The sequence below is a fragment of the Triticum aestivum genome, chromosome 2B, assembly GCF_018294505.1.
Source record: "Triticum aestivum cultivar Chinese Spring chromosome 2B, IWGSC CS RefSeq v2.1, whole genome shotgun sequence".
Taxonomy (NCBI): Eukaryota; Viridiplantae; Streptophyta; class Magnoliopsida; order Poales; family Poaceae; genus Triticum; species Triticum aestivum.
In genome coordinates, this window is record NC_057798.1 from 76,526,011 (window position 1) to 76,552,834 (window position 26,824).

General features: G+C 48.2%; 1 protein-coding gene across 3 annotated transcripts; it reads left to right on the forward strand.

Annotated features, from left to right (window-relative positions):
- Positions 1-5,119: 5,119 nt before the first annotated feature.
- Positions 5,120-8,695, forward strand: LOC123043575 (pheromone-processing carboxypeptidase KEX1). Of its 3 annotated transcripts, XR_006419343.1 has the most exons (6): positions 5,120-5,386; positions 6,376-6,498; positions 6,602-7,021; positions 7,104-7,297; positions 7,382-7,914; positions 8,318-8,695. XR_006419343.1 is itself a non-coding variant. In XM_044466066.1 (5 exons), the coding sequence occupies exons 3-4, from the start codon at positions 7,157-7,159 to the stop codon at positions 7,907-7,909; spliced, it is 669 nt and encodes a 222-aa protein (XP_044322001.1). In that variant the 5' UTR covers positions 5,120-5,386; positions 6,376-7,021; positions 7,104-7,156; the 3' UTR covers positions 7,910-7,914; positions 8,335-8,695. The 3 variants fall into 3 exon arrangements, 2 of the variants coding, with proteins under 2 accessions (XP_044322001.1, XP_044322000.1); XM_044466066.1 differs by having other exon boundaries at positions 6,376-7,021; positions 8,335-8,695; XM_044466065.1 differs by having other exon boundaries at positions 5,121-5,386; positions 6,376-7,021.
- The last annotated feature ends 18,129 nt before the right edge of the window (positions 8,696-26,824 follow it).

The window sequence follows — 26,824 nt, forward strand, 5'->3', positions numbered from 1 at the left end:
GTAGCTGACAACCTGTCTTCCGTTTCCGTTCCTGCTAATTTTCTTTGTGTGTGTGAAAAACACCAGTGATCCGATTCTGAATCTGATTCCTTCCACCAGCGGACGGTTGGTTCGACTTCTGAATCTGATTCGACTCAGATTACAAGTAGTAAGTACTCCCTCCGTTCCTAAATATAAGTCTTTTTAGAGATTCCACTAAGAGACTACATACGAAGCAAAATAAGTGAACTTACACTCTAAACTATGTCTATATACATCCGTATGTAGTCACTTATATTTAGGAACCGAGGGAGTAGTAAGTAATTTTTGCCGCCAATGTACCCTCACGTACATGGGCGACGGCAGGTTTTGCCTGGTGGAGTGCGTGGTTCGGGAGGGAGTTGATGAGCCTGAGAGCATCTCTAGCTGTTGGCCTCTCAGGAGGGGCTAAAAATCGTCCTCGGGGGCGCACCGGCGCTAAACCGGACGTTGGGGGCGTGATGCCCCCCAGTCGCGGCGCCCACGTTTTTTTTTAAAAAGTTGAATACGGCGCAAATACGGCTCAAATTTGACACAAACATCGGCGAGTTTGTTTAAATTTAAACATATTTTACAAAAAAAAAACTACTAGGGGCTGCCCCTCGCCGTCTCCATCGCCGCTCCTCGCCGTCTACCTCGCCGCTCTCCGCCGCCCGCCCTTGCAGTTCTACATGCTGAGGAGGCTGTAGAACCACGTGTAGTCGCCGTCGCCGTCCCTGTTGCATCCCTCCCCCGGTTGGCGCGGCGGGTTGGACGGTCCGGGGGCGTCCTCGTCGTCGTCGCTGTCGAGGATCACGACGCCGTGCCCGTCCTCGCGCCCACGCTTGCGGGCTTCTATCTCCTCCAGGGCCCGGCGCTGCCGGACCATCTCATCGCGGAGGTAGTCGTCCCGCGCTCACTGTAGGGCGTCCTCGTCGGAGAAGCCGCGCCAGGCTATCTCCTCGTACTCCGCGGGGAGGCCAGGCTCCGGCTTGGGCTCGACGAGGACGAAGCGGCCGGAGGGGGGTGGAGTCGTCGATGCGGACGCGGAGCTGCGGTTGCGCGCGCTGACAGGCGTGTCCTGGGGCTCTGGCTTGACGGGGCGGAGGCAGGGAGAGCCCGACGAGCGGCCAGACGAGGAGGACGCCCCGAGCCGCTCCATGCGCCTCAGCGTCCAGGAGCTCCCACGACCGCGTGAGAAGGACGGGAGAGCGGGTTACTCGAGGCGTGGCGTGTTGCCGCCCTCGATGTACTCGAGGACGGCCTCCAACGTGCGGCCGGGCATGCCCCACCACCGGCACCGGCCCTCGGAGTTGAGCCTGCCGGAGGGCAAGACGACATTTGTCGCCTCGAGCTGCCCGGCGTGGCGGCGGCGTAAGTAGGGCTCCCAGAGCGAGCCTTCAGGGGTGTACCGCGGTCCTTCCTCGCCGCCCGCGGCAGGGACGCGCGGATACGTGCGATCTCCGCACGCCGCGCCGCCCCGGTGGGTGGTGGTGGCACTGGCACGAAGCCGACGCTGATCCTCCACGCCCCGGGCACCCGCATGTCCGGCGGGGCCGGGTACTCGGCCTCGAAAAGGAGGCGAGCCTCGTCCTCGTGAAGATGGCGGCGCCCGAAGCCATTCGCCGCCGCGCCGTCGCCTGGGAAGCGCTCGGCCATTCTTCTGAACTGGAGACGGCGAGAGGAGGAAGGGGGAGAAATGGGCGCGTCGGCGGTGGAGTATCTGTGCGTGTCTCCGGCGCGCTGGTGGTCGGTTTATATAGGCAGAGGCGCCGCGTGGTAGGCTTGGCCGACGCGTTACGTGTGGCGGGAGGCGTGGCGGGCGAGGGGACGCGCGTCGCCCGGTCTTCACTGCGCCGCCCGTGAGGCATCAATGGAGGCTGACCGGCGCGGCAGCGCGCGCAGCTTTGGCATTGATTCGCCGCGGGAAACGAGGCGATGAGGAGGACGAAGCGGCGAGAAGTGAGTCGAGTCGCTGGCAAGGGGGGCCCGCGGCTCTTCTCGCCAAAAAACGATTCGCCCGGCGCCCCCGAGCGCCCCTCAGCGCGCCTGGTTCGGGTTGGATCCGCCGACGCCAATTTCGGCCCGAGCCGGCGAAAACTGGGCCCTTGGGGACGCGACTGGGCCGATTTTTTGACACCGGCGGCCGAAAAATCGCCTGGGGTGCCTTGTTGGGGGGCGCTGCTGAAGATGCTCTAAGAAAGCCTTGGGTGACCGCGGTGGCTTCGTGGTCCATGTCACCATGTTTGGCCTCAGGTACTCTCACACGGTAGAGCTGCAGACCAGGAGCCAACGCACCGCCTCTCGGATAGTTTCTAAATTTGTTGCGGTATTTGAACCCGCTGTGTTCTGGATGTAGGTGGATGGCTGGAATTAGACGCATACTTAGATTGTGTTTGATTGAGCTGTAGATTCTGGAAAAGCTGCTACAAAAAAGTTGTCGTGTTGTGGCAATGTAAGGAGAATATAACAAACTAGGGAGATATGTTTGGATGATGCAAAGTAATACAACAACATCTTCTCAAAACCACAGTGTTAGCTAGAAATTTCCGCCGAAAGAAAAAGAAATTTCAGGCACACGACTGCAGTTTATGAAACAACTCTCTTTGGGTAGCGAACCCGATCTTCTTGTCCTTTGGGGGAAAAGGATACTGCAATTACAATATTTATTAGTTAATTACCTTTTTTCCATTTTACATGATATTACAAAATTAAAGAAATATCTGAACTGGAGGGCGTATTCCCCGCATCCGAAATTCACGTTCAATAAATGCACCTACACAAAAAAATATGACAAATATTCTAGAAAATTCTGAAAAAGTAGAATGAAGCAATAAACCCTTATCATGCTACAAAATTCTAGTCACAGTTTAAATCCACAACTTGAGAAAAAAAGTGACAATAATCATGTCATGAATAGTACTTAGCTAATTCGAAGTGGGCCCATTAACGCTTATTTTAATTTCTTGAGTTGTGGGTTGAATTCGTAATTGAACTATCATGACATGTTATATCAAGTACTCGATTTTTTTTTAAAATTGATGAACTTGTAGAATGGGTTTTCAATGTTGCGTGCACCAGTTATATAAGAACTATAGGCACATATGAATTTTTTTTTAAGATCCATCAGATTGCTGGCTTCATTAGATTTAGCAGGTAGCACATGGAAAACACTGTGGTCACCAAGTGATCAAGGTGGATGTGGCAAGGAAAATTTCAGAGAAAACAGAAAAGGTTGGGCATTCTAAAATGCCATCTCGCAACCAAGTCCCCAAAGGGGTGCTCTGCTGCCTTTCACCTGCCAGGCGCCATTGTTCTAAATCTCTTACTGCTTCGATGATGTTCGAAACACTTGGCATCTTTCCTCGGAAAGTGCGGTCATTTTGTTCCTTCCAGATCGCCCAACTGATTGCCAGGATCATAGTCTTTGTGCCCTTCCTTTTAGCTTGCTCCACACCTCGGACCAAGGTGCATACAGCTTCTGTCGTGCTCACTCTCTCCCAGTCTTCCTGGGGCAAAGACACGTAGCCTGTCCAGGTTGCTGCCTGAACCCATACCTGCCTGGAAAAAACATAGTTCCATATCACCTGCGTTGGCCGTGTTGCTGCCCCCCACTGTCACCTGCGTTGCTTGGGTGAACAACGGTCGATCCGTGTTGTCGCAAGGCAGCTGGATGCCATGCCAACGGTGTCGCGGTTGTTGCCATTCCATCCACAACCATCTCAGCCTTAGAGCGCTATTGAATCTCTGCAGATCGAGCAATCCTAGCCCGTCTCTGTCGATTGGAGAGCAAACATTTGTCACACCTCCATTCCCCTGATGTAGGTGGACAGCTGGGAGTGGCTGGACCAGGTAGCTAGGGCCCATTGGGCAGGTGCGCTTTGTTGTATAAGTGTGGGTGCGAGGCACCAAGGAGAGCATGCGTGTTGTGTGTGAACTTTGTTTCCTCCCTCCTTCTCTGAATCTCACCTACTCTCCCTGTATCTCACCTTCTTCTTCAGCAAGGAAACCTGGATTGGATCTCGATCCCGATTGCCTCCCTTGTTTCGATCCTCTGCATCAGTGGTTCATTACAAACTAGTATTCATAGCCAATTCCTTCACCCCCCTCCCCCCACAAATTTTTTTCAGCCAGTTCTTCCTCTTATCCTCTCGATTGGATCGTAACACCCACCGTCGCGGATGCGGATTCACCTCGGTGATCTGCTCGAAATCCCCGGCGGGGTTGATCTGATTTGGAGCGAGGCGAAGGCGCCGACTTCCAAGCCTTTTGCTCAAACACGCCACATCTTGTCCGCCATGTCGGAAACTTCGGGTGAGATCAAATCGCTGCTGGAGTCGCTCCTGACGCGGTTCGAGAAGAACCAGCTCGCCGCCGACAAGAACGTGGAGGAGCAGCCCGCCTTCAACCATCAGGTCTCTAGCGACTTGACCCACCTACGCAAGCAAATCCACCTGACGCAGTCCAACATCGATGAGGTGCGCCAGCTGCACGAGCCGCACAAGCCATCGGCTCCGCCGTCCCCATCCCGCCAGCCGCGTACACCACGGGAGGGCGAGCCACAAGCTTCCTCCATCACGCCACCCGAGCTGCCATGCGGTTCGGAGATCCACGGACCGCTTGTCCGCCTTGCCAACAACGGGCCGCCCCTGCTCGCGACGCACCCGTTTATGCCGCTCCAAGGAACGGCGCACGTCACGCTGCAACATCATCACCAAGAGCAGCGCCACGACACGACTGGCAACTACTACGCCGTCAAACCGCCCAAGCACGATTTCCCCAAGTTCGGTGGCACGGGGCCATACCTGTGGATCGATCGGTGCGAGACCTACTTTGAGTTGTACCGCGTTCCTCCTCACAGTTGGGTGACCACGGACGCGCTCTACATCGAGGGGCACGCAACACACTGGTCGCAGGCATTCTGACAAGCACATCGTGCACTCTCCTCGGCCGCCTTCTGCCTGCGTTTTGATTTTCGGCCGAAAAAAACGAATTTCGGCCGAATTTCGGCCGTTTCGCTAGGGCCCGATATATGGGCCTGTCGGCCGAATAATTTGGCCCAGTTTGAATTTTTTTTGCCCAGCCCAGCTTCCAGAGCCTTCCAACTAAGACAAAAGCACGAAACCCCAATCGGCCAACCCTAGAATCGCTCGTTGCTTGTCCCTCCTCCCGTGTGCGGCGCCGCCGCTGCGCACAGGACAGCGAGCGCTTCCACCCCATCTCCTCGCCCTCGTCCACTTCTCCGGCCAAGCCGCTCACTTCTCCTCGCCCTCGTCTACTTCTCCGGCCAAGCCGCTCACTTCCACCACTTCTCCTCGCCCTCGTCCACTCCTCTCGACCTCACGAGTCCTCACCAGATCTGAAGCTCGTAGGCAGCAGGGCTCCCTAGGTAATCCCCATCTTCCTCCCCCTCTTGGCAGAACTTTCTTCCATGATTTGTTTTGGGTCGCTATTGCATATGCTCTAGCTTCTGAACTTGCAATGTTTGAGTGCTGCTATAGTTGATCTTCTGAATGTTTGCAAGTGATGGCTGTCTGTACTGTTCATTTCAACAGAATAGCACTGCATCCCTATGTACAAAATGCATTTTTCCAACAGAATAGCACTGCATCCCTATGTACTGTTCATCTTCTGAATGTTTTTATTCCAGGCTTGCAATGAGAGCTATCTTCGAAAGTTGTTATCTGGAGCTGATTAGTTGTCGTTCCTATAGCTTTCACAGATTCATCAAGTTTTTCAAATTAAATCCCTGCACACTCAAATGACGAAAGCTTGGTTTTATCATATCTTTAAACTAACTAATTTAGGAAATCTTGCTAATCCAGGCGAAGATATGAATTCTTGGATGAGCTGCCAGATGCCAGCAATAGTTAATTAATTATATGTTCTTTTGTTATTCTGGTACTGATTACTTTTCATTGCCGTAGATCTATGTTCATAGTATTTTTTTATCCATGTTGTCAAGCGCGTCAGTAGGTCGAGTAGCGGAGGGCAAGGTGGATTTATCAGTAGCCATATACTCCCTTCGCTTATGTCTGTGTGGACAATATTGTCGGAATTTACCAAGATTTATCGTCTCACATATTTATCCTAATGAACTGTATCTATGTCGGTGGGCAAGGCATGAATAATATGTAGTATGTATCTAGGCGTGGATGAGTGTTAGAGTGTGGGTGTGGTTTGAGCCACTAAGCTGTAGTTCGATTTAACTGTAAACGATGGAGGGTTTCTTGTACCCTTTCTCTTTCTATATAGATGATACACATGCTATGCGTATTTGAGAAAAAAAACTGTATCTATGAAATTTTACTTTCGGAGAAACCTCTCAAAGTTTTACATGGGGGCCTAAGATTGTTTCCTGTCATTTGCTTCTCCAAGACTGCAGCATGGTGCTCGGCGGCTGCGGCAACGGAGCTGATGGAGCACGATCCGACCAGTTCAACGGAGGCAGTAGCACGGGGCAGCGGCAGCAGCATGGAGGGCCTCCGCTTGACTGGGAAGGTACAGATGTTGAAATGATGCTTGTGTGCAACATTAAAGTTTTTTCTCCAGAACAGATTAGTTTCAACAAAAAAGTCTAGTAATGTTTGGTGGAATGCACTAGAGTGGGTACTAGGTTCGTTAAGGCCACTTTATAAGGCCATGAGGTATGCTGATACGCAGAAACAATGCACTCTTTCTGGCTTAAAAAAAAGTATGATGCTCGCTATACAACGGATGGAAGCACATCTAGGCCCTACATCAAGGTTGTACCTTAGTTTCATGCGCAAGGTGGGCAAGAGGATAGATGCAATGGAAGAAGATACGTTTATGGTTGCAGCTGCCGTCCTTGATCCATATACACATTACAGCCTCAACCTTTGCAACCATACAAATTATGCTACTGCACTAACAGATGCGATAGCGAAGATATTAGATCCAAAGAGTGCTCTTTCAGCCATTGATGAAGTTAGTAAGTTTAGGGAGTGCCAAGGAAGGTTTGGGACCAGATTAGCACAAGAAGCTGCGGCGAGAATGGAGCCAAGTAAGTCGTGGTCTTTTGGTTTTAGAATTTCCATTTCCTTTTGTTTTGTAATTCTGAAAATTTCATTGGTGATATCTTGCAGCCCAATGGTAGTTTCAATTTGGAGGGGATGTTCCTGCATTGCAGAAGTGTGCAATGAGAATTTGCTCACAATGTGTCTCATCTAGTGGGTGTGAGAGGAACTGGAGCGCCTTTGCTTTGGTGCACACAAAGCAAAGAAATCGCCTTTTATATGACAAGCTCCACAAGCTAGTTTCTGTCCGCTACAACCTAAAGGTATAAACCAACTCAAATTTACTTTGTACCTTGTATTGTCCTTGTGTCATATAATTTACTTGGTTTACTATCCAAACCTTGAAGATACGTGCTGAAGAAGATCAAGAGAAAGAGAGAGATATAGATAAAGAGGTTGATCCAAGTGCATTGCTGATAGATACAACAATGTTCGATGAGACAAATCCAATAATGGAGTGGCTGAATGAGGATGAAGAGGATCCAGTTTTGGATGGAGCCGATGCGGCCAGTGCTGTTTTTGAGAAAATAAGGCGCCTCAACTCAAGCAGGAAGGATTCTTATGTTGGTACAAAGGCTAATAAGAAGAAAAGAAAGAGGAATCATGATGAGGAGAATGAGTATGTTGAAACTGACAGTGAGGATGACGACAACGATAATGAATATGTTGATAATGAGAGTGAGGATGATGATGGGGTGAGTGAGGATGATGAGGATGATCAACAAGATCAGCAAGAAACACAAATGCAAGTGGAAGAAGAGACACAAGTACAAGTTGAAAAGGAGACACAAGCAAGCATTGGCAATTTGGAGACTCGTAGATCTGGACGACTAGTTAGGAAGAAGACCAAGGAAATCAACAGCCTCTACTCGTAGATTTGGTAAGTCTCTTCTTTTCGGTGTTTCTTCTTCATGATGATTACTTTGAAAAATCTAGCTTGATGCATATGTTTGAAGCGGTTGATCTTTAAATAGCTTGATGTACATTGCTTTCTTATTCTGGTGCTCTAATGTGTATGCTCACCGTGTAATGATCAGTGCGCTTGTTCTAATTGCTACTTGTCAATTATCATGTAGTATTGTTGTAATTTCTACTTATCTTCTTGTATGGCTGTTGTAATTGCTACTTATCACCTACTAGTGTTGTTCCAATTGCTACCACTCACCTACTAGTGCTGTTCTAATTGCTACTTGTCTCTTAGTGCTATTCTAGTTGCTACTTATCATGTAGTGTTGTTCTAAATGCTACTTATCACTTGTATTTGTCTTTTAAATGGTACCTAGCTGGAGCTTGGAGCTAGCTGGAGCTTGGAGAATGATGCTAGTTGGAGGCTTGGAGCATGGAAGCTGGAGCTAGTGATGATTTCTTTTGGAGTTGTTGTTCGTTGTGATGCTTTGATGGTTGTCTTTTGCTGTTCGGTGTGATGCTTTGATGGCTGTCTTTTGGAGATGTTTCTACGTGAAGTCCTTTAAATTCCTAGAGTTGGTTGTACTGAAGTATTTAAACTTTGAACTATGATGTGATGGTTGTGGACTGTAAGTTTAGAACTAATGTGATGGTTGTGGACTGTAAGTTTATATTGGACTGACGCTCTTATTTTAATCCCTAGAGCTAATTTGCTAAACATTATATGATTACTCCTGATGGCTGTTGGGCTGCTATGCTTTTGCTTTGCTTTTTCAAATTTATGTGAATGTTTGGTCAAATTTCGGCCGAATTTCGGCCAAATTTCGGCCAATTTTTGTCTGAAAATTCAAAATTTGATTTCGTAATTTCGTCCGAAATTTTGCCGAAATTTTTGAAATGACCGAAATTCGGCCATTTCGTTCAGGGCCGAAAAAAATGGCAAACCGAAAATCAAAACGCAGCCTTCTGCACCGCGATCAAGGAAGAGTTCGGCCCCGACGAGTTCGAGTTGGAGATGCACAAGCTGTTACAGCTCCGGCAAACCGACACGGTGGCGGACTACAAGCTCGCGTTCGAGGCGCACATGTACCACCTGTTGGCTCTGGACGCGACGCTGAGCACCAAGTTCTTCGTCACGTAGTTCCTGCTCGGCCTGCGGGATGATCTGTGGGCTGCCGTGCGTCTCCAGGCACCCACCAGCATTACGCACGCCTCGGTGCTCGCCAGGATCCAAGAGGAAGAGATGGATATGCATCGGGCACAACCATGCATTCTTCCTGCTGGACGACTGCCGCCACATCCAGCGCCACCACCGGCGCAGCCGATGGCCGCCCCTCGACCGGCCGCGGGGGCGGACGACTTCACACGTCAGCGACAACTACGCGACCACCGACGGGCGCATGGGCTTTGCTTCAAGTGTGGTGACCGCTACTCCTGTGAACACCGGTGCAAACAACAAACGCAGCTGCTAACCATCCAAGTTGGCGACCATGGGGAGGTCCTCTCCGACGACACCATTCATGCCCTGGATCTGCTGGATGAGCCACAACAAGCAGCAGCCGAACCGGAGTGCTGCGTGATCTCAACGCACGCTGTCTCCGGGGAGATGCGCCACGCACGATCCGTCTGCATGCCTTGGTCGTCAATCAAGTCATGTTGTTGCTGGTCGACTACGGCAGCACGCATAACTTCATCTCTTCGTCCTTCGCACACCGCATCGGCGCTTCTCCATCTTCCATGCCCGCCGTCGACGTTCGAGTGGCCAACGGTGAGCGGCTGGTCTGCGATAAGTTCATCCCCGACGTCAAGTGGTGGCTGCAAGGACACACATTCGCCACCAACATGCGCCTGTTGGACCTGGGAGCGTACGATGGGGTGTTTGGCATGGACTGGCTCGAGCAGTTCAGCCCCATGACTTGCCAGTGGTGCGACAAGACTCTGAAATTCGAGCACAATGGCGAAATGGTGACGCTGCAAGGTGTTCGACCAAATGAGGTGCACGCTCTGCACATGATCGAGTCGGAACAGTTCAACAAATGGCAGGCAGGTAATGAGATCTGGTACATGACACTCATTGATCGCCAGCCAAGACAGCCAGAACCACCTGAAAAGCTCCCAGTCGCCATTCAAAAGGTGCTCGACGACTACAGCGACGTGTTCAGCGGGCCCAAGAAGCTTCCTCCGCACCAGTAGTACGATCACGCGATTACACTGGTCGAAGGAGCTCAACCAGCAAATGCACGACCATACCGCTACTCACCATTGCAGAAGGACGAAATCGAGCGTCAAGTTCAGGAAATGCTCGAGTCAAGAGTGATCGAGCACAGCATGAGCCCCTTCACTGCACCTGTGCTCCTGGTCAAGAAGAAGGACGACACATGGCGCTTCTGTGTCGACTATCGTCGGCTCAACGACCTCACCGTGAAGAATCGGTTCCCTCTACCCATCATCGACGAGCTGCTGGACGAGTGCCAAGTACTTTTCCAAGCTCGATCTCCGCGCCGGTTACCATCAGATCCATATGAGGCCGGGTGATGAGGAGAAAACAGCCTTCAAAACTCACCATGGCCATTTCCACTTCCACGTCATGCCATTCGGGCTGACAAATGCGCCATCCACCTTCCAGTGTATGATGAACCAAATTTTCGCAAGGTACGTCCGTCGATTTGTCATCATCTTCCTTGACGACATTTTGGTGTTCAGTGACACACTGGAAGAGCACGAGGAGCACCTATGCACAGTCTTCGACTTACTGCGCCAACATCAGCTCTACGCCAAGCTCTCCAAGTGCTCCTTCACCACGGAGAGCATCGACTACCTGGGGCACGTCATCTCTCAAGACGTTGTGGCCACTGATGCAGAGAAGACCAAGGCCATGCTCAACCGGCCCACGTCGTCCATGGCCACAGAGCTGCGCGGATTCCTCGGCCTCATGGGCTACTACCGTAACCAGAAATTATCGGCTTACGAGAAGGAATTTCTTGCAGTCATGATGGCAGTGGATAAATCATGTGCATACCTTCAGCTTGGCCAGTTTACAATTGTCATAGACCACAAGTGTTGGAAATATGCCCTAGAGGCAATAATAAAATGGTTATTATTATATTTCCTTGTTCATGATAATTGTCTATTGTTCATGCTATAATTGTATTAACTGGAAACCGTAATACATGTGTGAATACATAGACCACAACATGTCCCTAGTGAGCCTCTAGTTGACTAGCTCGTTGATCAATAGATGGTTATGGTTTCCTGACCATGGACATTGGATGGCATTGATAACGGGATCACATCATTAGGAGAATGATGTGATGGACAAGACCCAATCCTAAGCATAGCACAAGATCGTGTAGTTCGTTTGCTAAAATATTTTCTAATGTCAAGTATCATTTCCTTATACCATGAGATTGTGCAACTCCCGGATACCGTAGGAATGCTTTGGGTGTGCCAAACGTCACAACATAACTGGGTGGCTATAAAGGTGCACTACGGGTATCTCCAAAAGTGTCTGTTGTGTTGGCACGAATCGAGACTGGGATTTGTCACTCCGTGTGATGGAGAGGTATCTCTGGGCCCACTCGGTAATGCATCATCATAATGAGCTCAATGTGACTAAGTAGTTAGTCACGGGATCATGCATTACGGAACAAGTAAAGTGACTTGCCAGTAATGAGATTGAACGAGTTATTGGGATACCGACGATCGAATCTCGGGCAAGTAACGTACCGATTGACAAAGGGAATTGTATACGGGATTGCTTGAATCCTTGACATCGTGGTTCATCCAATGAGATCATCGTGGAACATGTGGGATCCAACATGGGTATCCAGATCCCGTTGTTGGTTATTGGCCAGAGAGCCGTCTCGGTCATGTCTGCATGATTCCCGAACCCGTAGGGTCTACACACTTAAGGTTCGGTGACGCTAGAGTTGTTATGGGAATTAGTGTGCAATTACCAAATGTTGTTCGGAGTCCCAGATGAGATCCTGAACGTCACGAGGAGTTCCGGAATGGTTCGGAGGTAAATATTTATATATGGGAAGTCCTATTTTGGCCACCGGAAAATGTTCGGGATTTTTCGGTATTGTACCGGGAAGGTTCTAGAAGGTTCCGGAGTGGGGCCCACCTGCATGGGGGGGCCCACATGAACGTGGGTAGTGGGGGCAAGGCCCCACACCCCTGGTCAAGGCGCACCAAGATCCCCCTTATAAGGAATAAGATCATATCCCGAAGGGATAAGATCAAGATCCCTAAAAAGGGGGGATAACAATCGGTGGGGAAGGAAATGATGGGATTTCTTTCCTCCCTCCTTTGCCAACGCCCCAATGGACTTGGATGGCAAGAAACCATCCCCCTCCACCCCTATATATAGTGGGGAGGCGCATGGGAGCTTCAACCCTTGCCCCTGGCGCAGCCCTCCCCCTCTCCAACTCCACCTCCTCCTCAGTAGTGCTTGGCGAAGCCCTGCTAGAGAACTGCAAGCTCCACCACCATGCCGTCGTGCTGCCGGAGCTCTCCCCCAACTTCTCCTCTCCCCTTGCTAGATCAAGAAGGAGGAGACGTCCCCGGGATGTACGTGTGTTGAACGCGGTGGCGCCGTCCGTTCGGCGTTAGATCGGATCTTCCGTGATTTGAATCGTCGCGAGTACAACTCCCTCATCCTCGTTCTTGTAACGCTTCCGCATCGCGGTCTTCAAGGGTATGAAGATGCACTCCCCTCTCTCTTGTTGCTTGTCTCTCCATAGATTGATCTTGGTGATGCGTAGAAATTTTTTAATTTCTGCAACGATACCCAACAGTGGCATCATGAGCTAGGTCTATGCGTACTTTCTATGCACGAGTAGAACACAAGTTGTTGTGGGCGTCGATTTTGTCAATTTACTTGACACTATTAGTCTTATCTTGATTCGGCGGCATCGTGGGATGAAGCGGCCCGGACCGACCTTACACGTACGCTTACGTGAGACAGGTTCCACCGACTGACATGGACTAGTTGCATAAGGTGGCTAGCGGGTGTCTATCTCTCCCACTTTAGTCGAATTGGATTCGATGAAAAGGGTCCTTATGAAGGGTAAATAGCAATTGGCATATCACGTTGTGGTTTTGGCGTAGGTAAGAAACGTTCTTGCTAGAAACATATAGCAGCCACGTAAAAACTTGCAACAACAATTACAGGACGTCTAACTTGTTCTTGCAGCATATGCCGTGTGATGTGATATGGCCAAAAGGATGTGATGAATGATATATATGTGATGTATGAGATTGATCATGTTCTTGTAATAGGAATCACGACTTGCATGTCGATGAGTATGACAACCGGCAGTAGCCATAGGAGTTATCGTAATTTATTATATGACCTGCGTGTCATTGAATAACGCCATGTAATTACTTTACTTTATTGCTAAACTATTAGCCATAGTAGTAGAAGTAATAGTTGGCAAGACAACTTCATGAAGACACGATGATGGAGATCATGATGATGGAGATCATGGTGTGATGCCGGTGACGATGATGATCATGGCGCCCCGAAGATGGAGATCAAAAGGAGCAAAATGATATTGGCCATATCATGCCACTATTTGATTGCATGTGATGTTTATCATGTTTTCACATGTTATTTGCTTAGAACGACGGTAGCATAAATAAGATGATCCCTCGCTAAAATTTCAAGAAAGTGTCCCCCCTAACTGTGCATCGTTGCGAAGGTTCGTTGTTTCGATGCACCACGTGATGATCGGGTGTGATAGATTCTAATGTTCGAATACAACGGGTGTAAGCCAGATTTACACAAGCAAAACACTTAGATTGACTTGACGAGCCTAGCATGTACAGACATGGCCTCGAAACACAAGAGACCGAAAGGTCGAACATAAGTCGTATAGCAGATATGATCAACATGAAGATGTTCACCGATGATGACTAGTCAGTCTCACGTGATGATCGGACACGGCCTAGTTGACTCGGATCATGTATCACTTAGATGACTAGAGGGATGTCCATCTGAGTGGGAGTTCATTAAATTACATGAACTTAATTATCATGAACATAGTCAAAAGGTCTTTGCAAATTATGTCGTAACTTGCGCTTTAGTTCTACTGTTTTAGATATGTTCCTAGAGAAAATTTAGTTGAAAGTTGATAGTAGCAATTATGCGGACTAGGTCCGTAAACTGAGGATTGTCCTCATTGCTACGCAGAAGGCTTATGTCCTTAATGCACCGCTCGGTGTGCTGAACCTCGAACGTCGTCTGTGGATGTTGCGAACATCTGACATACACGTTTTGATGACTACGTGATAGTTCAGTAATGTTAAACGGCTTAGAATTGAGACGCCGAAGACGATTTTGAAACGTCACGGAACATATGAGATGTTCAAAGGGCTGAAATTGGGATTTCAGACTCGTGCCCATGTCAAGAGGTATGAGACCTCTAACCAATTTCTTAAGCCTGCAAACTAAGGGAGAAAAGCTCAACCGTTGAGCATGTGCTCAGATTGTCTGAGTACTACAATCACTTGAATCGAGTGGGAGTTAATCTTCCTTAAGAGATAGTGATGGTTCTCCAAAGTCATTGCCACCAAGCTACTAGAGCTTCATGATGAACTATAACATATCAAGGATAGATATGATGATTCTTGAGCTATTCGCGATGTTTGACACCGTGAAAGTAGAAATCAAGAAGGAGCATCAATTGTTGATGGTTAGTGAAACCACTAGTTTCAAGAAGGGCAAGGGCAAGAAGGGATACTTCATGAAACGGCAAATCAGTTGCTGCTCTAGTGAAGAAACCCAAAGTTTGAACCCAAACCCGAGACTAAGTGCTTCTGTAATGAGGGGAACGGTCAGTGAAGCAGAACTACCCTAGATACTTGGTAGATGAGAAGGCTCGCAAGGTCGACAGAAGTATATTGGATATACATTATATTAATGTGTACTTTACTAGTACTCCTAGTAGCACTAGGGTAATAGATACCGGTTCGGTTGCTAAGTGTTAGTAACTCAAAATAAAAGGCTACGGAATAAACGGAGACTAGCTGAAGGCGAGGTGACGATATGTGTTGGAAGTATTTCCAAGGTTGATATTATCAAACATCGCACGCTCCCTCTACCATCGGGATTGGTGTTAAACCTAAATAATTGTTATTTGGTGTTTGCGTTGAGCATAGACATGATTGGATTATGTTTATCGCAATATGGTTGTTCATTTAAGGAGAATAATGGTTACTCAGTTTATTTGAATAATAGCTTCAATGGTCTTGCACCTAAGATGAATGGTTTATTGAATCTCGATCGTAGTGATACACATGTTCATGCCAAAAGATATAAGATAGTAATGATAGTATCACCTACTTGTGGCACTGCCATTTGAGTCATATTGGTATAAATCGCATGAAGAAGCTCCATGTTGATGGATCTTTTGGACTCACTCGTTTTTTGAAAAGATTGAGACATGCGAACCACGTCTATTGGTATATATGCATGAAGAAACTCCATACAGATGGATCGTTTGGACTCACTTGATTTTGAATCACTTGAGACATGCAAATCATACCACATGGGCAAGATGACTGAAAGGCCTCGTTTTTCAGTGAGATGAAACAAGAGAGCAACTTGTTGGAAGTAATACATTTGATGTGTGCAATCCAATGAGTGCTGAGGCACGCAGTGAATATTTTTATGCTCTTACTTCACGGATGATTTGACTAGATTCTAAGTATATTTACTTGATGAAACACAAGTCTGAATTATTGAAAGGTTCAAGTAATTTCAGAGTGAAGTTGAAGATCGTCGTGACAAGAGGATAAAATGTCTATGATATGATCATAGAGATGAGTATCTGAGTTATGAGTTTGGTATAAAATTAAGACATTGTGGAAATTGTTTCACAACTAATACTGCCTAGAACACCATAGTGTGATGGTGTGCCCGAACATCATAGCTGCACCCTATTGGATATGGTGCATGCCATGATGTCTCTTATCGAATTACCACTATCGTTTATGGGTTAGGCATTAGAGACAACCGCATTCACTTCAAATAGGGCACCACGTAATTCCGTTGAGATGATAGCGTATGAACTATGGTTTAGAGAAACCTAAGTTGTCATTTCTTAAAAGTTTGGGACTGCGAAGCTTATGTGGAAAAGTTTTAGCCTGATAAGCTCAAACCCAAAGCGGATAAATGCATCTTCATAGGACACCCAAAACAGTTGGGTATACCTCCTATTTTAGATCCGGAAGCAAAAATGATTGTTTCTAGAAACGGGTCCTTTCTCAAGGAAAAGTTTCTCTTGAAAGAATTGAGTGGGAGGATGGTGGAGACTTGATGAGGTTATTGAACCATCACTTCAACCAATCTGTAGTAGGGCACAGGAAGTTGTTCCTGTGGCGCCTACACCAGTTGAAGTGGAAGCTGATGATAGTGATCATGAAACTTCGGATCAAGTCACTATCAAACCTCGTAGGTCGACAAGGACACGTACTGCTTCGGAGTGGTACGGTAATCCTATCTTGGAGGTAATGTTGCTAGACAACAATGAACCTACGAGTTGTGGAGAAGCGATGGTGGGCCCGGATTCCGACAAATGGCTCGAGGCCATAAAATCCGAGAGAGGATCCATGTATAAAACAAAGTGTAGACTTTGGATGAACTACTTGATGGTCATAAGGCTGTTGGGTACAGATGGATTTTAAAAGGAAGACAGACAATGATAGTAAGTATCACCATTAAGAAAGCTCGACTTGTCGTTAAGATGTTTTCCGACAAGTTCAAGGAGTTGACTGCGATGAGACTTTCTCACTCGTAGCGATGCTAAGAGTCTGTTGGAATTATGTTAGCAGTTACTGCATTATTTATGAAATCTTGCAGATAGGATGTCAAAACATTGTTTCCTCAACAATTTTCTTGAGGAAAGGTTGTATATGATACAACCAGAAGATTTTGTCAATCCTATAAGATGCTAACAAGTATGCAAAGCTCCAACAATCCTTCCAAGGACAGGAGTAAGCATCTCGGAGTTGGAATATACGCTTTGATGAGATGATCAAAGATTTTGGGTTTATACAAAGTTTATGAGAAACTTGTATTTCCAAAGAAGTGAGTGGGAGCACTATAGCATTTCTGATGAGTATATGTTGTTGACATATTGTTGATCGGAAATGATGTAGAATTTCTAGAAAGCATATAGGGTTATTTGAAAAGTGTTTTTCAATGGAAAACCTGGATTAAGCTACTTGAACATTGAGCATCAAGATCTATAAGGATAGATCAAAATCTCTTGATAGTACTTTCAAATGAATACGCACCATGACAAGATTTTGAAGGAGTTCAAAATAGATCGGCAAAGAAGGGGTTCTTGGCTGTGTTATAAGGTGTGAGTATTGAGTAAGACTCAAGACCTGACCACGGCAGAAGAGAGAGAAAGGACGAAGGTCGTCCCCTATGCTTTAGACGTAGGCTCCACAGTATGCTATGCTGTGTACCGCACCTAAAGTGTGCCTTGCCATGAGTCAGTCAAGGGGTACAAGTGTGATCCAGGAATGGATCACAGGACAGCGGTCAAGGTTATCCTTGGCAACTAGTGGTCTAAGGAATTTTCTCGATTATGGAGGTGGCAAAAGAGTTTGTCGTAGTAGACCGGATTCGTATATATAGTAGAGCAGTTATTTGGAATAGTTCCAAATAGCGCATGGTAGCTGCATCTAGGAGATGACATAGAGATTTGTAAAGCACACATGGATCTGAAAGATTCAGACCCGTTGACTGATAACTTCTCTCACAAGCGAGATATGATCAAACCCAATGGGTGTTGGATTCATTACAATCACATAGTGATGTGAACTAGATTATTGACTCTAGTGCAAGTGGGAGACTGTTGGAAATATGCCCTAGAGGCAATATGGTTATTATTATTATTGCTTGTTCATGATAATTGTCTATTGTTCATGCTATAGTTGTATTAACTGGAAACCGTAATACATGTGTGAATACATAGACCATAACATGTCCCTATTGAGCCTCTAGTTGACCAGCTCGTTGATCAATAGATGGTTATGGTTTCCTGACCATGGACATTGGATGTCATTGATAACGGGATCACATCATGAGGAGAATGATGTGATGGACAAGACCCAATCCTAAGCATAGCACAAGATCGTGTAGTTCGTTTGCTAAAAGCTTTTCTAATGTCAAGTATCATTTCCTTAGACCATGAGATTGTGCAACTCCCGGATACCGTAGGAATGCTTTTGGTGTACCAAACGTCACAATGTAACTGGGTGGCTATAAAGGTGCACTACGGTATCTCTGAAAGTGTCTATTAGGTTGGCACGAATCGAGACTGGGATTTGTCACTCCGTGTGATGGAGAGGTAACTCTGGGCCCACTTGATAATGCATCATCATAATGAGCTCAATGTGACTAAGTAGTTAGTCATGGGATCATGCATTACGGAACGATTAAAGTGACTTGCCGGTAACGAGATTGAACAAGGTATTGGGATACCGACGATCGAATCTCGGGCAAGTAATGTACCGATTGACAAAGGGAATTGTATACAGGATTGCTTGAATCCTTGACATCGTGGTTCATCCGATGAGATCATCGTGGAACATGTGGGAGCCAGCATGGGTATCCAGATCCCGCTGTTGGTTATTGGCCAGAGAGCTGTCTCGGTCATGTCTGCATGATTCCCTAACCCGTAGGGTCTACACACTTAAGGTTCGGTGACGCTAGAGTTGTTATGGAAATTAGTGTGCAGTTACCGAATGTTGTTCAGAGTCCCGGATGAGATCCTGGACATCACGAGGAGTTCTGGAATGGTTCGGAGGTAAAGATTTATATATGGGAAGTCCTATTTTGGCCACCGGAAAATGTTCGGGATTTTTCGGTATTGTACCGGGAAGGTTCTAGAAGGTTCCGGAGTGGGGCCCACCTGCATGGGGGGGCCCATATGAACGTGGGTAGTGGGGGCAAGGCCCCACACCCCTTGTCAAGGCGCACCAAGATCCCCCCTTAGAAGGAATAAGATCATATCCCGAAGGGATAAGATCAAGATCCCTAAAAAGGGGGGATAACAATCGATGGGGAAGGAAATGATGGGATTTCTTTCCTCCCACCTTTGCCAACGCCCCAATGGACTTGGATGGCAAGAAACCAGCCCCCTCCACCCCTATATATAGTGGGGAGGCGCATGGGAGCTTCAACCCTTGCCCCTGGCACAACCCTCCCCCTCTCCAACTCCACCTCCTCCTTAGTAGTGCTTGGCGAAGCCCTGCCGGAGAACTGCAAGCTCCATCACCACGCCGTCGTGCTGCCGGAGCTCTCCCCCAACTTCTCCTCTCCTCTTGCTGGATCAAGAAGGAGGAGACGTCCCCGGGCTGTACGTGTGTTGAACGCGGAGGCGCCGCCCGTTCGGCGTTAGATCGGATCTTCCGCGATTTGAATCGCCGCGAGTACAACTCCCCCATCCGCGTTCTTGTAACGCTTCCGCATCGCGGTCTTCAAGGGTATGAAGATGCACTCCCTTCTCTCTTGTTGCTAGTCTCTCCATAGATTGATCTTGGTGATGCGTAGAAAATTTTTAATTTCTGCAACAATACCCAACAACAAGACCTTGTGCAACTTGGGGGATCAGCAGCTGGAAATAGATTTACAACGCAAGGCCATGTCCAAGTTGGTGGGGTTGCAGTTCAAGTTCCAGTATTGCCGCTCTGGCGCGAGGTGTTCACCATGGCGGGCACCAAGTTACTCTATTCGACAATGTACCACCCGCAAACTGACGGCCAGAGCAAGCGCGTTAATCAATTCCTGGAGATGTACCTACGGTGCACCATCCGCGACACTCCTCAGTGCTAGCAACACTGGCTGCCAACAACGGAGTTCTGGTACAACTCCTCCTTCCACTCGGCGATCAACTGTACCCCGTTCAAGGCTCTCTACAGCACCGATCCCAATCTCGGTGGCATGGCGACCTGGGATGACAAGACGGCGCCCGTGCTCGACACCGAGCACTGGGACTGGGGCGCCAACATAGCACGCCTGCAGGAACAAGTTCAATGCGCCCAACACCGCTTCAAGAAGCAGGCCGATCGCCATCGCACAGAGCGCAGTTTCCAGGTGGGCGACTCCGTCCTGCTCAAGCTACAGACGTATGCACAGTCCTCCGTTGTTACCAGGCCGTGTGCCAAGCTAGCTTACAAGTTCTTCGGACCCTTCAAGATTCTGGAAAAGATCAGCACCCTCGCGTACAAGCTCGAGCTGCCGCCTGACAGCCGCATCCATGACGTCTTCCACGTTTTACAATTGAAGCCATTCACTCCCAACTACACGTCGGTCTTCGCCGAGCTGCCCAAGCCACTAGATTTGGCGACAGGCAATGTCGAGCTGCTGGAGATCCTAGAGCACCGCATGGTCAAGCGTGGCAACAGCGCCCTGGTCCAGCTTCGCATCCGCTGGTCTTCTTCCACTACGGACACAACCTGGGAGGACTACGACACACTTCGACACCGCTTTCCAGCCGCCAACATCTGGCATGACGACGAGCCGGCGCCTTCGGAACCTGAAGAACCTATGGCAGAAGAGGAGGCTTTTTCTGAAGAAGAGGGGAGTGTCACACCTCCATTCCCCTGATGTAGGTGGACAACTGGGAGTGGCTGGACCAGGTAGCTAGGACCCACAGGCCAGGTGCGGTTTGATGTATAAGTGTGGGTGCGAGGCACCGAGGAGAGCATGCGTGTTATGTGTGAACTATGTTTCCTCCCTCCTTCTCTGAACCTCACCTACTCCCCATGTATCTCACCTTCTTCAGCAACGAAACGTGGATTGGATCTCGATCCCGATTACCTCCCTTGTATCGATCCTTTGCATCAGTGGTTCGTTACAACATTTTGCCAGCTGACCTTGCATTTGCCGCCCGTGACCTCCTCGTCTTGTGTCGAGAGGAAGCCACGTCTTTTCTTCCCAGTCCTTTGTGTATGGCACACAGAACCGCAACCATTTTATTTTTGCAGGGTGCAAGCAGGTGTGTTTCCAGCAATTGTTCGTCGACAACACATGAAACGAATGATAGCGACAGATGATCAGGCGATCACAATGGAGTTTATTTCTTTTTTTAAGGTCGGGGGGGAGGGGGGCCCAAGCCCCCCACCTGAATCGTTTTCTCTTTTTATTTCCTATTTTATTTGTGTCACGGTTTTGCAATAATGCCAGTGTTGATTAAGCAAAACTAACCGCGGTCAGTGCGGTGAGTGATGAAACTACCTGGTGTACATGGGTGTGAACGGGTACCAAGGTGCCCCTATTTTCATATTTACAAGTTTTAGAAAAATTCAAAAACAAATTATGTGAAAACTTTATGTGTTCACTATGGATCGATGAAAAATTGTTCCTGAAGAACCTACGGCAGAAGAGGAGGCTTTTTTGAAGAAGAGGAGAGTGTCACACCTCCATTCCCCTGATGTAGGTGGACAGCTGGGAGTGGCTGGACCAGGTAGCTAGGGCCCACATGCCAGGTGGGGGTTGATGTATAAGTGTGGGTGCGAGGCACCGAGGAGAGCATGTGTGTTATGTGTGAACTATGTTTCCTCCCTCCTTCTCTGAACCTCACCTACTCCCCATGTATCTCACCTTCTTCAGCAACGAAACGTGGATTGGATCTCGATCCCGATTACCTCCCTTGTATCGATCCTTTGCATCAGTGGTTCGTTACAACATTTTGCCAGGTGACCTTGCATTTGCCGCCCGTGACCTCCTCGTCTTGTGTCGAGAGGAAGCCACGTCTTTTCTTCCCAGTCCTTTGTGTATGGCACACAGAACCGCAACCATTTTATTTTTGCAGGGTGCAAGCAGGTGTGTTTCCAGCAATTGTTCGTCGACAACACATGAAACGAATGATAGCAACAGATGATCAGGCGATCACAATGGAGTTTATTTCTTTTTTTAAGGTCGGGGGGAGGGGGGCCCAAGCCCCCCACCTGAATCGTTTTCTCTTTTTATTTCCTATTTTATTTGTGTCACGGTTTTGCAATAATGCCAGTGTAAATTAAGCAGAACTAACCGCGGTCAGTGCAGTGAGTGATGAAACTACCTGGTGTACATGGGTGTGAACGGGTACCAAGGTGCCCCTTTTTTCATATTTACAAGTTTTAGAAAAATTCAAAAACAAATTATGTGAAAACTTTATGTGTTCACTATGGATCGATGAAAAATTGTTCCTGAAGAACCTAGGCAGAAGAGGAGGCTTTTTTGAAGAAGAGGAGAGTGTCACACCTCCATTCCCCTGATGTAGGTGGACAGCTGGGAGTGGCTGGACCAGGTAGCTAGGGCCCACAGGCCAGGTGGGGGTTGATGTATAAGTGTGGGTACGAGGCACCGAGGAGAGCATGCGTGTTATCTGTGAACTCTGTTTCCTCCCTCCTTCTCTGAATCTCACCTACTCTCCATGTATCTCACCTTCTTCCTCAGCAAGGAAACGTGGATTGGATCTCGATCCCGATTACCTCCCTTGTATCGATCCTTTGCATCAGTGGTTCGTTACAACATTTTGCTAGCTGACCTGCATTTGCCGCCTGTGACCTCCTTGTCCTGTGCCGAGAGGAAACCGCGTCTTTTCTCCCCAGTCCTTTGTGTATGGCACACAGAACCGCAAGCATTTTATTTTTGCAGGGTGCAAGCAGGTGTGTTTCTAGCAATTGTTCGTCGACAACACATGAAACGAAGGATAGCGACAGATGATCAGGCGATCACAATGACGTTTGTTTCCTTTTTTTAAGGTCGGGGGGGGGGGGGGGAGGGGGCCCAAGCCCCCCACCTGAATCATTTTCTCTTTTTATTTCCTATTTTGTTTGTGTCAGGTTTTGCAATGCCAGTGTTGATTAAGCAGAACTAACTGCGGTCAGTGCAGTGAGTGATGAAACTACCGGGTGTACATGAGTGTGAACGGGTACCAAGGTGCCCTTTTTTTCATATTTACAAGTTTTAGAAAAAATCGAAAACAAATTCTGTGAAAACTTTATGTGTTCACTATGGATCGATGAAAAATTGTTTTCAAATAATGTAATTTGTGAGCTGTACAATTTTTGTTGTAGAAAATATTTTTTTTAAATGGGCACCAAGGTGCCTGAGCAGCATGGGCAATTTTCGATTGTACATCCATTCATACTTACTATCCATCCATCCAGGCAGCGGAATCCGGATACCATAGTATACTTACATAGAAAGCAGAGTCTACTCAGTTGAGAGCTCAGTTCAGTTTTTTTTTCAAAAAGAAGGAAGCTCAGCTCAGTTCAGGTTTACACCAGTAGTCTGCAACAGTTTGGATGCCTCCTTTTTTTTCCTTGGAAGGATTAAATATATTATAAAAGTTCATCAAGAGTATAAAACATCAACATAATAAAAATTACATCAAGATTCATAGTTAGCAGGTGGCCCCTCCGTGGTAGACGGGGATAACCCCCACCCCCTCCCCCCTCATCGTTCTTGCGAGCGATCGGGAGGCCAAACCCTAGCCGCCGCCGGGCCCCTTCCTCACCTCTTCTTCCTTCCTTGCCGTCTCCAGGGGCGCGGCCGGGCGAAGCTTTGTCGTCGCAGGCGGCGATGGGGCCTCGTATCTCCTTGCGCATGAGAGGTTAGGCGCGGACCGATCTGCCGGCCTGGGTCGTGCTGGCGGAAGGGTGCGGTGACTCTGCGGCTCGCGGGCACTGTCGGCGGTGGCATCCTGGCGGCGCGGCGACTAGCGTCCACGCGGAGGTGGTGGTGCTCTCTCAGGGCGGGCTGGCCGGTGCTGCAGGCAACGGTGCCGCGTGGTCCCCCCTGCCATGACATCGACTGGTGGGGGCGACGACGCAGTGGTCTCTGCTCCGGTGGAGGTGGCATCATCATGGTGGTGGTGCACCCTGGGTGGATGGTGGTGGCGGCGCTCATGGCCATCCCATTTAGGGGTGCGGGTCATGCTCGAGCTAGGTTGCGAACGACCACCCCTACCCCGGGGCTCAGCTGGTGGGGGTGGCGGCGCATCAGTGGCGGATCTGGCGGCATGCTGGCCAGGTTCTAGCCCGATCCGACGGCTGGATGATGGCAGGTGGCGCGGATGAGCTCCTCGGTGAGCAATCTTGGCGGTGGGTGGCGGCCTGTGGGCCCCCCTTGCCAGTGGATGGGCATTCATTGGTGGCCTTACGTGGATCTGCATCGGCCGCCGCGGTGGGGCGACATAAGTAGTGTTCTGTGGGGAGGTTGGCTGGAGGGATGGGCGACGCCGGCATTAGGGATGCATGTCACCAGCACGGGGGTGTGTCGGTCATGGATGCGCCTCCTCCACCTCCTCCCCCTTTCCCCGTCCGTTTACGCGTGGATGCAGCTCCGGTGATGTTCAAGGCGGGATGTGGGCTGCGGTTTCATTGGTCGGGGGTGTCCCTTTGGACCAAAGCCGGCCACTTTGGCTGGTCGTGGGGATGTATGAATGTAGGACGCAGCTGTGACGACGGGAGGCGCGCGTCTCAGGTATGGGCAGACAGCCATGGCCGCGAGGGTGGCTTGGTTGCGGTGGTTGGCGAATCTAGGGTGCGACGAAGGGGTGTGAGCGCTGGGGTACATCACTTGCCCAGTCCTTGTACTAGCCGACGGTGGCGACGTCCGTTGACGTCGTATCCTTCCTGAAGGCTTCGTTGCGGCATTCTCACTCCTTTCATCTTACTCGGGGTGAAAACTTGATCTACCGGATCTGACGGTGGCGGCTATCCGTGGTCGTACCCTTCTGAGAGGCACCGTTTTGGAGTCCTGGCTTCGTCGTTGTCCCTCTCACCTCTCCGTTGTGGATTGCCCACGGTGGAGTTCTCCGTCAGCTCCAAGCGGTCTTCTTCGCACATCTATAATTTGCTTGGTAGTCGGTGAGGTGGCGTGTCGATGACTAGCACCTTTGTACCTTTCCTTGGGTATCTGTTGTGTGCGGTGATGGTGTGCGTTTGTATCGGTCTACTGGATGTAATCGGTGATGGTGTGTGTTTGTATCGGTCTACTGAATGTAATCGGCAATGGTTACTAGTACTCCATCCATCCCATAGTACGTATAATAGTATGTTCATCTCAAGCTCATTTGAGCTCGGAGCAGAAGAAAACTTTTTTGTTATTACAACCGATGTACCAGATGAACAAGAGCCGAGCGTACTAAGCACACCGCATCACAAGTTAGACATACTACACGCAATAACTAGCTTCGTGAGCTCTTAAGACTGGCACACGAGCAGCTGAACAATGGAGTCTCCTCCACCCTGTTCCTGTACAAGATACACAGCACCAACGGAGTCTCCTCTTTCGTCTAGCTGTTGAGACATGTCAGCAGTTGTTCCCTGTGGGAGCTGCTTCTCACCAAAGACCACCTAGATCTCACATAATCTAATCCAAAAGCCTATTATGGGAATCTAACAGTAACATTTTGATCCAAAGATTCAAATCAAAGTGTAGGAATCGTTCCACAATTTTATTTGGTTTAAGCATAGCACCATATGAAGCGAGAAAAGGAAACAGGGAGATGGTAAAATCTAGATGTATGTAATACCACCCAGTGTAATTTCGAAGAAAAAATAGCTGCGAAAAATCACGTGGATAGAAGCAACTTGAGGATAATGGACTCTACAAACAGTTCACATCAATTCCCCATAAAAAATAGTCCACATCCACATTGACGGGGAGAATTTATCGCATCAATGTTCTCAAAGCTTAAAACTGAGCCTGCGCAAACAAAAAAAAGCTTAAAACTGAATCTGAAAAAAGAAAAAAAATTCAGTAAGAGTCTCTCCACTTTCATTTTGGGAAGTTTCTTTTACATTTTTTTCACAAGTTACCCAGGGCATATCAGATGATGAAAAATAATGAAGTTAGTCACTGAAATAATCTAAGGTCTTATAGATCATTGATTTATTATGCAGTGGCATATACACCAGGCTAGATTAAAGACCCAAAGAAACATCACCGAATGGTTGGATTTAACATGTAGAGAGTTAATCCACATGAAAGAGGAGAATGCAGATTTATACTCGTACATGTCTACTCACACAAACAGCATCAAAATTGCTGAACTTTTCCATGTGATCTAAGAGTTTACATACAAAAGCATTGACTAATCAAATTATCACCATGTAAATTAAGAATATATTATCCAGGAGAAGAGGAACCAGGAACCAGTACATCTTCACCTCACTTTTACCCCCAAAAAAACCCACCAAATCCTATACACAAAAACAACATAAATAAGACCATGGCAACACTACCAGTCTTACCAGCAGGACGGATTTTTTTCTCAAAACATCAAAGCCAAGGAACCAAAAAACATTGCGACACAAAGAGCAGGAGCAACCTGTCAGATTCTTAGGACAAAATTACACACTGAGCAAGGATCAAAATACTAAACATGAGGACGGGGCATCGACCCGTTGGCTGGGCAGCTGGGGTAGCTGCCAGCCCACCCGAGTTCAAGCCCGGCTTGGACACGCAGTGCTCGCGGAGTTTCTCCTATAAAAAAATGCCAACAAGGGTTAGCCTTTGGGTTGGTCTCATTTAAAAAAAAAAATACTAAACATGGAGGAAGGATCCAAACTAACCATTCCAACGATTCAAAATGTCGCAATTACTTCTAATGCTAGAATGGATCCCTAAACAAAAGTATGCACTTAAACAACACGACAAAGACTGACTAGCTCATCTTTTCTCGATGGCATGTGTACAAACATCTGTTTTCTCGGAAAGAAAGTGGAATGGCAAGTCATTGGTGTACTGAATCTGGAGTAGCAGGAAGTCTTACCAGAGCCTAATATCTTAGCGAGCAATCACCGGTTTCTAATTGCAACCATGCCTTTGGTGGTACCAAAAAATGAAGTAAATGAGGGGAATAAAA

Bases quoted from the DNA above. Each gene is read 5' to 3' on its own strand.
- LOC123043575 (XM_044466066.1), top strand. From the start codon at position 7,157: ATGAGAATTTGCTCACAATGTGTCTCATCTAGTGGGTGTGAGAGGAAC. The intron at 7,298-7,381 runs GTATAAACCAAC...CAAACCTTGAAG, and splicing joins CTGTCCGCTACAACCTAAAG to ATACGTGCTGAAGAAGATCA.